Genomic DNA, 13,226 nt, shown 5'->3' with positions numbered 1-13,226 from the left:
TGTACCGTATCTTTGCCCCTCAAACTTTGTATACCTGAGCCCTCTCTGCTCTCAAGAATACAGCCCCATTCTGTATAGTTTCTCAATTACGAGGAAGAATGTCGGTATTTAAATAGTTGCTGGGAAAGGTATTTATTTTTCAAAGAATAAACTGACGGCGTTAGAGCACTTTACTAGAATAAATATCTCTTCAAATAAAGATTGACAATTAAAAGGAACATAGCACAGACCACTCCAACTTGTAACACCTAAACTTCGTCAAATAGAAAGCTGTGTCCTTGAACAAAGAGTGGTAAGGGATGATGACTGGGGATGTGGAGAGCTCCTGGGGATGTTGACTGGGGACAGGGGTGTGGGATAGTGGCCGGGAATCTCTCTCTCTCTCTGTGGGTGTGGCCCCAGAACGCAGCGTGCGCTGACTGGTCGGAGCCCGGCGCATCTCGTTCATTCATAAAGGGGCAGAGGCGGGGTACGCGGAGCCACCTCACCATTGGTCAATCCGGTGCGATCCCGCCCGCGGATTGGTGGGCTGCGCTGCCGGGGTCCTCCCTTTCTTTTGTCGGAGGGGGATCCCCCTTCCCTGATTGGTGGGGAGCCCTGGCTGGGCGGGGAATGGCACGGGAGGAGTCCAGTTTGGGAGTGAGTGTGAGCTCAGCGCCGGGAAACGCCAGCTCACTGTCTGCCAGAGCCACAGCACACACAGCCAGCTCGCCGCTGCTTCCACACTCGGCTTTGCGGAATCTAGTAGAGAGGGAAAGGGGTGGGGGGGGTGGGGGGAAAAGCCACATACACAAAACCAGGATAGCTTCATTCTGGCCATTCTCCAGCTTCTGCCTGCACTGCACTCGCATTAACCTTGCCCTCCTGCCTGCTTCTCAAAAAGAAGTGAGGGATTTTAAACGAGGGAAAATAAACTGGACTAACAGATTTCGAAGTTTGCAATGCAAATGATTGCTTCGAGGTAAGAAACACTATTTCCACACCCCAGAAAATTGCGTAGTAAAATATATGTCACTATAAAAGTTACTTTCTTGAATTCTAGCATACATTCAGTGTCATATATTGCTGCAGAATTCCTTGCTTGCATGCTGCTGATTACTTTAATATACGCACGTTGTATATAACCCAGACCGTACAAGTCATAGCAATGCACTTGTTATATAAATAAAGTGTTGTAACGGTGTTAACACACTTCTATTTGATCTCAATGTTCGTCTATTCACTTTTAACATATGTTCGGAAAAGATAAGAAAAAGTAACATATTTTGGCTTTGTTTTTAAACTTCGAGATTTCGTGCAGAACAAATCATACGTTTTTATAACTGTCTAGAACGGGTATATATTAGACATGTTCGAGATTTTGTCGGCTTAGAATAAAACTGCCAAGGTGATTAGTCGAGCCATTGCTATTAAATCTCGTGGAGGTGTTATGGATTTGTGATATTGATTCTCTTCTTTAATCGACACTCACTTTTGCTTGAGGGACAGCAACAATCAGGTATCCTGACTGGAGCTGGTAATAACCTTAGGAAACTTTCAATATAATATTCCCAGGCCATGGGAAATATCATTGTTTGAGTTTTCTTTAGTGCAGAAGAGGTCCAAGTATTGGAGTTGACCTTTGCAGCACGTATGGTCGGTATGGAATGGAAACCTAACTTCGCCCCACAATACTGTATGGTAATCGAGTTCACTCACTTGCCGAGTACTATAGAGGAGTTTGACAGTGAAGTGACAGTTTGCTAGTAGTTGGGGAGGGTAGTAAGCGGGGGGGGGGGGGGAGTAAACTAAGAGCATGGAATATTGCAAGTTGCTTGGAAACGCGCTACACACGTCAGAGAATGTGAAATTGCTGATGTTTTTTATTCACTAGTAAATCGATACGCGTAGTTTGGTTCAGGCGTGTTTGCAAAGCAAATACTTTTACATTTATCGATAGCATGCCGGAAGTCACTCTACAATTCCAATCAACCCGACCAGGTCTCCCTTGTCGTCATCTTGTATGTACGTGTTTATAGGATGCTCTTAACTGCGCTCGCCTTCACAAACACAGATGGAAAGTGCATCAGCAAGGGAGCTAGACTAGCTCCCCGATTGTCAACCCCGTCCCATGACCGGACTCTGCCCATCTTCAACTCCGGGCAGATAAACTGTTTCCCTGCTTTTACACATTATCACTGATCAGAGCGAACTGAAAGCCGCTAGCCTGGAGCTTGACTCCTATGTAGATTGGCTGTGATTTAGACAGACCGAAGGCACAGATCCGGTCAACTCGACTGTAGGTCGAGTTCCACGTTTTAATCAGAATCCCGTCTCCAATCTGTCCTCAGAGTCTAATCCCCACAGCATAACTCCAGAAACTCCCAAATCAATGATGAGGGTCTAGAGCGGAACGATCAGACCCAGCTTTAGATGTGGCTTCTCCAGCTGATGCCTGCTCCTTTCTCTCCATCGCTAGGTGTCTAATTCTGCCCCCAGCAATTTCTTTCAACAGTTGTTCTTTATTTATTCCTGTCCTCTTTAATCACATCAGTTCCTGTTGTCTACCCTTTAACTTCATCTCCGCTTTGACGTTTCCTTAACATTCCAGGGTTAGAAAAATAGTTGAATCAATCAAGCTCAAAGACACTACTAAACTCGTTTTTTTTAAAAATAATGTTCACAGTTCAAAGCGCTTTGGCGCAGATTCGCTCTATCTCTGGGCTGCTTTAACCCTTTCCTGGCCCTGCCGCTATCTAAAGGCACCAAATACACTTTCAGCACCGGGTGTGTCAGGTTAACTTGCGAGCGAACACCAATATGGAAAACTAATAATCTCGTGAAAAGGCAGAGTGCCAGTTGTTAGTGTTTTGGTCAGTCGCTCGGCACCATGAGCTTTGGCCCCGCTGCAGTGGGAGCGGGAGAGAAACTGGTCACTTTAGGTGAGATGAGCAATGTGCTGACCCTGGCTGTGTGACTGTCTGATGTGGAACGCGTTAAAATGTCGACCATCCAGGAAGATTCAATTCCCCCCGCCCCCACGGGAAAACTCCTGTCGCCCGGTTACAACCCACACCCTCGGTCCTCGGGTTACCGTGTTGCGTCTACCTTTCCGAGGGAAGGTGCCTTTGCCAAGTTTGTTTTGAAGCCAACAAAACAGGACAACATCTCGAGTTTAAAAGCTCACAAATGTAATAATCCTGAAATGAGAAGCATGGTTTCCACCAAGAGCACGGCTCTCTGAGGGAGTTGTTAATGACTAACAGGATAGTTCAGTGACAGTACATACTGTGGGCAGAGCTGCAATCTGGTCAGTGGTTACATTAGACTGAGAAATAAATGCATGCTTTCCAAACGCATGTCTTGTCTTTAGCGTACAATTGGCCCAGGGGTAATAGTTAGCGGCCACAATATATGCATTTTTTTTTATTTCCTTGAAGACAAAAAAAAAGATGCAATTAGTTCAAAGTTACAAACTTCTTCTGTGGTTTAGAGCTCGCTGTTTTAATCAACATAGTTGCGGGCAGCGTTCAAACGGAGATGGATCAAGAAAGAGGATTTGTCGTGTAATCTGATCTCTGCTTCTCTTTAATACAACATGCGATCTGACCACAACATGAATCAAAGCAGAATACCAAGCTCTCCTTGCGCGAATGTGCTGCACATATCAGACTGAAGACCATCTCTGAGGAGCGCTTATTCAGATGGTTTCCCTTCATCGCCCGCCCTGCTGATCGGAATATGCTGAAATCCATCTGTTAGTTCGTTAGATTACAGATCTAATAATAGAGACTTTGGCACGGAAAATTAGAGGTTCAAAATATTTCCAACGATTGCCCCCTTCCCATTGCCATGCAGTTATTTTCGTAAACTCACCTCAGCTGTGCGCAGAAATAATGAAACTGCAGTAAGGAAACGTTTGGAAGGCATCTGGAAAGTTCGATGTGATGTGGCTGAGGACAATCCAGTGCAATATTTGGAGACCCTTCAATGGAGATGAAATGCGCGCTGACATGCAATAACTTCCCGCCTCCTTTTTTGGGCCTGCTCGAGATCAAATAGTTTCCGGCTGGGATCTGAGGTGGGGGCCCCGAACCTGTTCCCTTCTCCATGGCAGTGGGGAAATGTGCAGGTTCCCTTCCCGCTCCCTGTCACTGTCCCGATACCACCTGTAGTCCCACCTGTTCAACCCTTCTTTCGCCTCAGACAGGCTCAATGGCAAGTGACACTGACACAGAAAACAAGCCAGAGCACCCAGAGCACCGAAGGGGGCTGTTTATAAATAACAAGGCAAGGGCTGGCCAGCACACATTCTTATTCATTGATGAGTAACGCTCTAACATGCTCTGCCTCTGGCTGTTTCATTCGCTTTATTACTGTCTATAGCTTTATGTTTGTCTGCGTCTGGGTCCTCCATACTTCAGCCCCTCGCTGCCTCTGCTTCAAGCTGTTTGTTATTATCTGTTTTGATATTCCACTGTCAACTCTCCACTTGAGTGGGGCTCACTCTCTTTCTTTCAGTCTGCCTAGCGCTGTCTCCCCCATACTCTCCTCCTCCTCCACCACCAGTATCAGACTCATGATCTCTCCCTTCGTTTTAATTTTCTCTCTATCTAATTCTCCTGTCCCACTCCGGAGGCTGGAAACTGCCTCTCTGTGTTGTCCAGAAGGATGTTGCTCCGCTGCTAGGCGCTATGCAGAACAGAGGAGTTTTCGCTGGTGATCTGCATTTATTCCTCAAACATAATTACACACAAATCTTTTTTTAAAAAAAACCCTAAGATTGGTCAGGGTCACGTTTTGCTTTGTGGGAGATCGCAGTCTGCAAATTGGTTGCTACCTTCCTTGCCTTTCTATAGCCACCGACCATCCTTCACATTTCCACCTCATTGGCTGAAACGCACCTTGGACGCGGGAAGTACTACATAAATGCAACGCTTTTCTCTCTGTCCCACTTGCTCTGCGAATTTCTGTTTCACTGGGTCGGGAAGAGGCCACTGGGTCCCTCAGCTGGTTCCTCTTTCCGTTAGGCCAGAGATGAACAGCAAATCAGCACCATACACCTCTCCATATCACCAGCTAACAAACAAAAATCGCTCGGATTATAGAGTCATAGAGATGTACAGCATGGAAACAGACCCTTCCGTCCAGCCCGTCCATGCCGACCAGATATCCCAACCCAATCTAGTCCCACCTGCCAGCACCCGGCCCATATCCCTCCAAACCCTTCTATTCATATACCCATCCAAATGCCTCTTAAATGCTGTAATTGTACCAGCCTCCACCACATCCTCTGGCAGCTCATTCCATACATGTACCACCCTCTGTGTGAAAAAGTTGCCCCGTAGGTCTCTTTTATATCTTTCCCCTCTCACCCTAAACCTATGCCCTCTAGTTCTGGACTCCCCAACCCCAGGGAAAAGAGTTTGCCTATTTATCCTATCCATGCCCCTCATAATTTTGTAAACCTCTATAAGGTCACCTGACCTTCTGCTCCCTTGTCTGAACTTTCCTCTTTCCCAGACGCGAACTGGGAGATGTCGGAATGATTTGTTGAATAATTATTTGACTTCACATTTGTGTTCGCAGAATCAGACCTACAGTAATATGATTAACTCCCATCTGCCCTCTAAGCGATTAGAGATGGGTAATATTTACTGACCACATCCCATGAATGAATATGAAAAATACAAAACTGCTACTGGCTTTAGTTCAATCTTCACCCTCTGAGCCTTAAAGAGACCGTGTTGCTGCAGGGTCGAGTTAAAGTGATAAAATGGTATTTCTTCTTATATCACACTGTCAGCTCAGACACCAATATCAACTGTACACCTATAAGCTGACCCCTTTACTGACCTGAGCCGGGGCCCCCCGGGTCAAGTTACACTGCCTCCTCCTGCAGAGGAAGCGGCACACAAGCGAAGTGCTGCCCATGTTGGGGAGCCTGAAATTTACAAAGAAAACCCCAGAGCATTCGGAAATTGCTCGGCAGCTTTGGCAACATCTGTGGGAGAGAGGCACTGAGTTAACGTTTCGGGCTGATGGCCTTTTTATTAGCAGACACTCTGATGGCTTTGTAGTCGAGCCAAGCCTGATGTCACAAGTACAGCAAAACAACAATCTGCATTGTTCTAGCGCCGTGCTGACACCAACTTAAAAAGGCTTTGAAAGGGAACCATATAAGGAGTAAGGATAATGACCAAAAACGTGACCGAGGAGCTAGTTAGTAATATGGAGTCTGCAGTGTTTATCCAATCACCGGAAGAGGTAGAACAAGGATTTATTTAAACGGAAGCCCCTTAATGACTTCTGAGAGGAAAAAGCCCGAATCAGATAACCTAATTGACAATGTCCTTTTCGAAAATATGAACAGGATAGAAACAAGTGGGTAAGTGGCTTAGATCAAGTGCAAGAGTTGTGGGGGTGCACTTTCCAGTTCACGCTGAACATGGGGAATTCCAAACTGGCATCAAACCTCTGCGGTCTTCTCGAATTCCTTTGTTTATTTAATTACAGTGTCACATAAAAGGCTGCAGAACAAGTTAACAATCTCTGTTGCACTGCCTTATAATCGTCTATCTGTACTTCCGAATCGTTTCTGCTCCATTCCTTATCAGAAAATGCTGAACCTTATTTGTTCCAGATGTCGAGCTTTCAGCTAAACCGTGTGTTTTCGACAATGACGTGTTTAGGTTCATCTCAGCTCTGTCCATGCAAGATTTGACCACAGCAATTGTCTTTCACCGTTTGTTCGGCAAATGCCAGACGCTGCAAGTTGCATCTGGGGCACAGGACGGAGTAAACCCTTGACTGAATCTCACTAACAGAAGTATTAGTCAGAGTTCCCATCGCAGGTCCATAACCACCATGTAAGCAATTCAGATCGGAAAACAGGCTGCATCGTGACCAAAGGAGAACACACGACTCCAACACTGACATAGAGTGAAAGAGAGGCGGAGGAGTGGGCTCTAATCCGAAGCGTAGATTCACACATTCAGGGCCAGACTGTGACCACAACACAAGTATGTTCAGAGTAAGAGGTACTCTTGACTTAGACACACAGACGATAAACCAAAATCACATAGCACAGCGAGAGAGAAGGGGTTTTTAACCCAAACGCACAGAGAAGGGTGCAATGCTCCAAACCACATTCATAGAGAGAATGTAACCCAAAGTACACTCAGATTCTGTAATCAGAGACATACAGAGACTCTAACCAACTTACAGTCACAGAGTGACTGGAACCCAACATTCACTCACACAGAGACTGTAATCAAACATACACTCACAGAGACTGCAACCCAACATACACATAGAATGAGACAAAAAGACTTACCAAATATACACACAGTCAGAGATTGTAACCCAATATACACTCACAGAGAGAGAGAGAGAGAGACTGCAATCCGACATACAGTCTCACAGTCAGAGATCATAATCTAACATGCACTCACAGAGACAGAGAGACTAACTGAAAATACACACACAGTCAGAAAGAGACTTATCCATTATACACTCACAGGCAGAGACTGCTACCCAGTATATACACTCACAGGCATAGACTGTTACCCAGTGTACACTCGCACAGTGAGACACTCACAATCAGACATAGTAATTATAACCCACCATTCACTAGTAGGGTCAGAGAGAGAGTAACTGTAAACCAACACATACAACCAGAGAGAAATTGTAAGCCAACATATACCCACACAGTTGCAGAGGGACTGTAACCCAACATGTACTCACACTGTTAGAAAGTGACTGTAGGCCAATATACTCATGCAATCAGAGACTGCAAGCCAACATACACTCACACAGTCAGAGACTGTAACCCAACGTACACTTACACAGTCAGAGACTGTAACCCAACGTACACTCACACAGTCAAAGAGACCTTAACCCAACATACACTTACACAGTCAGAGACTGTAACCCAACATACACTCACACAGTCAGAGAGACCTTAACCCAACATACACTCACACAGAGACTGTAACCCAGCATACACCCACAGAGTCAGAGACTGTAACCCAACATACACTCAAACAGAGATACTGTAACTCAACAGACACTCACACAGTCAGAGAGACTGTAACCCAACATGCACTTGCATAGCCAGAGAGACTATAACTCAACACTCACGGACAACAGGGAAAACTAACCATTTGGACACAGAACTGGCTCAAAGGTAGAAGACAGAGGGTGATTGTTGAGGGTTGTTTTTCAGACTGGGGCCTATGACTAGTGGAGTGCCACAAGGATCAGTGCTGGGTCCTCTACTTTTTGTCATTTACATAAATGATTTGGATGTGAGCATAAGGGGTACAGTTAGTAAGTTTGCAGATGATACCAAAATTGGAGGTGTAGTGGACAGCGAAGAGGGTTACCTCAGATTACAACAGAATCTTGACCAGATGGGCCAATGGGCTGAGAAGTGGCAGATAGAGTATAATTCAGATAAATGTGAGGTGCTGCATTTTGGGAAAGCAAATCTTAGCAGCACGTATACACTTGATGGTAAGGTCCTAGGGAGTGTTACTGAACAAACAGACCTTGGAGTGCAGGTTCATAGCTCTTTGAAAGTGGAGTTACAGGTAGATAGGATAGTGAAGAAGGCATTTGGTATGCTTTCGTTTATTGGTCAGACTATTGAGTATAGGAGTTGGGAGATTATGTTGCGGCTGTACGGACATTGGTTAGGCCACTGTTGGAATATTGCGTGCAGTTCAGGTCTCCTTTCTATTGGAAAGATGTTGTGAAACTTGAAAGGGTTCAGAGGAGATTTACAAAGATGTTGCCAAGGTTGGAGGATTTGAGCTTTAGGGAGTGGCTGAACAGACTGGGGCTGTTTTCCCTGGAGCGTCGGAGGCTGAGGGGTGACCTTATGGAGGTTTACAAAATTATGAGGGGCATGGATAGGATAAATTGACAAAGTCTTTTCCCTGGGGTTGGGGAGCCAGAACTAGAGGGCATAGGTTTAGGGTAAGAGGGGAAAGATATAAAAGAGACCTAAAGGGTAACTTTTTCACACAGAGGGTGGGACGTGTATGGAATGAGCTGCCAGATGAAGTGGTGGAGGCTGGTACAATTGCAACATTTAAGAGGCATTTGGATGGGTATATGAATAGAAGGATTTGGAGGGATATGGGCCAGATGCTGGCAGGTGGGACTAGATTGGGTTGGGATATCTGATCGGCATGGATGAGTTGGACCGAAGGGCCTGTTTCCATGCTGTCCATCTCTATGACTCTATGATTCTATACACCAACATAGTTAGAGACTGTAACCTGACAGACACTCACACAGTCAGAGAGACTGTAACTCAACAGAGAGGAGAAAGTGAGGACTGTAGATGCTGGAGATCAGAGCTGAAAATCTGTTGCTGGAAAAGCGCAGCAGGTCAGGCAGCATCCAAGGAGCAGGAGAATCGACGTTTCAGGCATGAGTCCTTCTTCAGGAAGGGCTCATGCCCAAAACGTCGATTCTGCTGTTCCTTGGATGCTGCCTGACCTGCTGCGCTTTTCCAGCAACACATTTTCAGCTCTGTAACTCAACAGACACTCACACAGTCAGAGAGACTGTAACCCAACATACACCCAGACAGTTTCAGACTGTAACCCAACATACACCCACACAGTCAGACTGTAGGCCAACATACACTCACACAGTCAGAGCTGTAACCCCACATACACACACAGAGACTGTAACCCAACATACAGTCACACAGGCAGAGAAGGTAACATACATGCACAGTGTGCGTGAGAGAGAGAGAGAGAAAGAGACTGTGACATGCACTCACACAGAGTTACTAACCAAAACACAAACACAGTTAGAGAGACTGTAATTCAGCATTCACTCAGAGGGAGACTGTAATCCAACATAAGCAGAGAATGTAATAGAGTATATACTGACAGATAGACAGAGCTGTAACCCAATCTCATTCGTGACAGCTACAACTTTCATATTTCTGCTCTGAGTGGGAATAATGATGTTCCCCGAAGCGCGTTAGCTGCCTGCTGTACGTTGAAAAAGGGCAGTCTACCTGATGTGCCAATGGCAATTAAGTCAGCCTCCTGTCTGTGTGCAGGAACATTTGTAAAATCTGAACTTTCGAAATGATAGTATCAATATATGCAATTCACAGCCGGAATAACGCTGACAATTCCGAGAGGCACGTTTCATGATGAAAACGATCAAGTAGCGGCCTTTGACATGGGGCATGCAGTTGAACATGAGCCTGCACACAGTGCCCAGATGTGCCTGCATTGCCCCTTTAACTGGATCAACGGGAGGGCGATGTGTCCAGGCACCAGCAGCGCGGCTCGCTGCTGTTAACTGAGGCCGGATAATGAAAAACCGTAAAAAAGCGAAGTGGCGTGGAAATGAACTTGTCAAGAAATATGTTTATTGGGTTCATAAGGAGGCCAGGCGCTTAAAGCCGGCACCAAATGACAAAGTGTTAGACAATCGCCAACAGGGCGCAAGGGAAGACCTTCCATCACCAGTCATTGATCCAGAGAGAGAGAGAAAACACAGGCATTCATAAATAAAAGCAATGTCTGGAGATGCAAGAGATATTTGCAGAGCGCGGTGGAGGGCGTGCTCCGGGAGTAAATATCAACTGACAGTCCGCGTCCAGCCTCACCCGAGGTGCTGACCCTATCCCATCAGATGCCTGACTTTGTGAGGGGTCATGGCAACGATCAATGTATTCTGGAGATTGGATGCTATATCTTACATCCGCTCCTCTCCCAGCCGCCCAGTGCCTCCAGTACTTCAATACAATCCACTTCTATGGGTCGGTCCATTGAGTACAATGGGGTGATAAGTTATCCAAGAAAGGGCAAACTGTGGATAAAGGTCTTTTCATTTAACTAAGCATTAACAACCGATGTATTTTCTACTGAAAAATAAGCGATTTCATCCCTAACTCCTGCAAAATACAGTTTGTCTTTCTCAAGTAGCTCTGCTGTATGCGGATGTGTGACCGTGGAGAGCTACATGTCCTAAGGCATTTCACCGGAGTATTATGATCAGGCGGGCTTTGACATCAAAGACACATAAAGAAAGGCATTAGGACAGATGAGCAAAAACCTGGTGAAAGATGCCATTTATAAGGAGTGTGCTGAAGAAGAATGTGCAAGCGGCAACCCTGCTGGTGGGGTAAAGGAGTCACACTACTGTTAAACTGGAGGCAATTACACAGACAGGAAGGACTAGGTCAGGCAAACCTGTGACAGGCAGGAGAGAGTTTTAAGCACAGGCACAGAGGGCAAGTGCAAAGGGATGGTGTGAGTTTGGACGTGGGCAGGATTGTTTTGGATGCCTTGCAGGTTTTGGGAGAGGGAAGGTAAGGAGTTCATTGCAATAGGCAGGTCCAGAAATAACAAGGGCCTGAACTAATGTGTACTTTTCACGTCCTGGTCATTGGTGATCCTGTGATTCATCTCCAAATAATGCAAGTCGTGGGTTCTCAAACAAATGTAAACTCTGATGTTTATACTGTCCTCACATGCAGGGCTTTGTTGGATTGATCAGAGGGATGATTTTATTTTAGTTTCTGAGGCTAGCTGGATGCAGTTTACTTCAAACGTGGGTGTATTGTAAACTGTGGGAAGATAGTGATAATCTTCAGTGGAAATTTACATGGTAAGTGACATTTACTGCAGAGAATTTTGGGAGGAAGAGCCAAGAAATATTAAAAATAAAGGATGCAATACTAAAAGGGTTGTAAAGTTTTCAACAGTTCCATGTTTCTATAACTCAGTAGTTAAGAGATGAAAGCTAGATATTTTCTAATCGACCTGTTTGGAGATGTTATTACACCTACTGGAGCAAATGAGAATTGAACCGGCCTCTTGGCTCATAGGTAGGGACACTACCACTGAATCACAACTACCTTAGGGACCAAAGATATGGTTATTAAATTTGCTATTGACACAAAAATAGGTGGGAGAGTACGTTAAGGGTAGAGGATGGCTTCTATTGTGCATAGATTGGTTAAGTGAGTATGTAAAGATTTGGCAACTGGAAATTGGAAAATGTAAAATGGTCCATTTTAGCAGGCAGAATGCAAAATCATCCAACACAATACTAGATGGGAGTATGGCTGATAAGGAGATCGTAAAGAGGTTTCAGGACAATTTAGACCAGTTAAGTGGGAAAATACATGTCAGATGAAGTGTAACATGGAACATTGTCCAGTTTGGTAGGAAAAACAAAATGGAAGTGTATTAATTAATTGGAAATAGGTTGGAAAATAATGATTTACAAAGGGATCTGGGTGTTGTTGTCCAGCAGTCACTGAAAGTCACCACATAGTTGCAGCAAGCAGTTCAGAAGGAAAGTGGTATAGAGGTCTTTATTGCAAGAGGGTTTGGGTCTGAAAGTAGAGATGTCTTACGGCAGCTTTACAGGAACTTGATGAGATCACACATGAGGCATTGTGTGCAGATTTTGTCTCCTTATCAAGAACATATATACTTTCAGCAGCTAAAGTTCACCAGATGGATTTCTGGGTTGGTACATTGGCTACATGAGGAGAGATTGGGTCAGTTGTGCCTGTAATCTTTAGAGTTCAAAAGAATGAGAGGAGAGTTCATTAAAATGTATAAAATGCTCAGAGGGCTGGATAGACTGAATGCAGGGATAATGTTTCCCCTGGTTGTGGAGGATCAGATTAAAGGTTTGGGCTCTGGGTATATGCTAGGCCATTTCAGACTAAGCTGAAGAGAAATTTCTTAATTCAGAGCTTGGAAAACCTGTTGAATTTTTGACCACCGAAGACTGAGAAGGTCAAATTATTGAATATACTTAAGAAAGAAATAGATTTCTTAATGGTAAAGGTGTCAAGGTGTATGAGGAGAAAGTGCTAGAATGCTGTACAGTGGTACAGAGGTTAGCACTGCTGCCTCACAGTGCCAGAGACCCTGGTTCAATTCCCGCCTCAGGCAACTGTCTGTGTGGAGTTTGCACATTCTCCCCGTGTCTGCTTGGGTTTCCTCTGGGTGCTCCGGTTTTCTTCCACAGTCCAAAAATGTGCAGGTTAGGTGAATTGGCCATGCTAAATTGCCCGTAGTGTTAGGTTAAGGGGTAAATGTAGGAGAATGGGTCTGGGTGGATTGCTCTTCGGAAGATCGGTGTGGACTAGTTGGGCCGAAGGGCCTGTTTCCACATTGTAAGTAATCTAATAAAAAAAATGCTATTGAAATAGAGGATCAGGCATGATCATGTTGAATGATGAAGAA

At 45.1% G+C, this 13,226-nt stretch overlaps 1 protein-coding gene across 1 annotated transcript in view; it reads left to right on the top strand.

Annotated features, from left to right (window-relative positions):
- Nucleotides 1-770: 770 nt before the first annotated feature.
- The window catches only part of ndnf (neuron-derived neurotrophic factor), a 31,321-nt gene continuing 18,865 nt past the window's right edge, over nucleotides 771-13,226 (top strand). The window contains exon 1 of the mRNA XM_043702011.2: nucleotides 771-961. Coding sequence (XP_043557946.1) covers nucleotides 942-961 — 20 coding nt within the window. The 5' untranslated portion in view covers nucleotides 771-941. The remainder of the gene's footprint in view (nucleotides 962-13,226) is intronic.

Source organism: Chiloscyllium plagiosum, unplaced genomic scaffold (assembly GCF_037043375.1).
Source record: "Chiloscyllium plagiosum isolate Xiang-an unplaced genomic scaffold, Cpla_swu_hap1 HiC_scaffold_1, whole genome shotgun sequence".
In the NCBI taxonomy this organism is placed as follows: Eukaryota; Metazoa; Chordata; class Chondrichthyes; order Orectolobiformes; family Hemiscylliidae; genus Chiloscyllium; species Chiloscyllium plagiosum.
The sequence above is the reverse complement of the archived record's forward strand: the minus strand, read 5'-3'. Positions and strand labels throughout refer to the sequence as shown.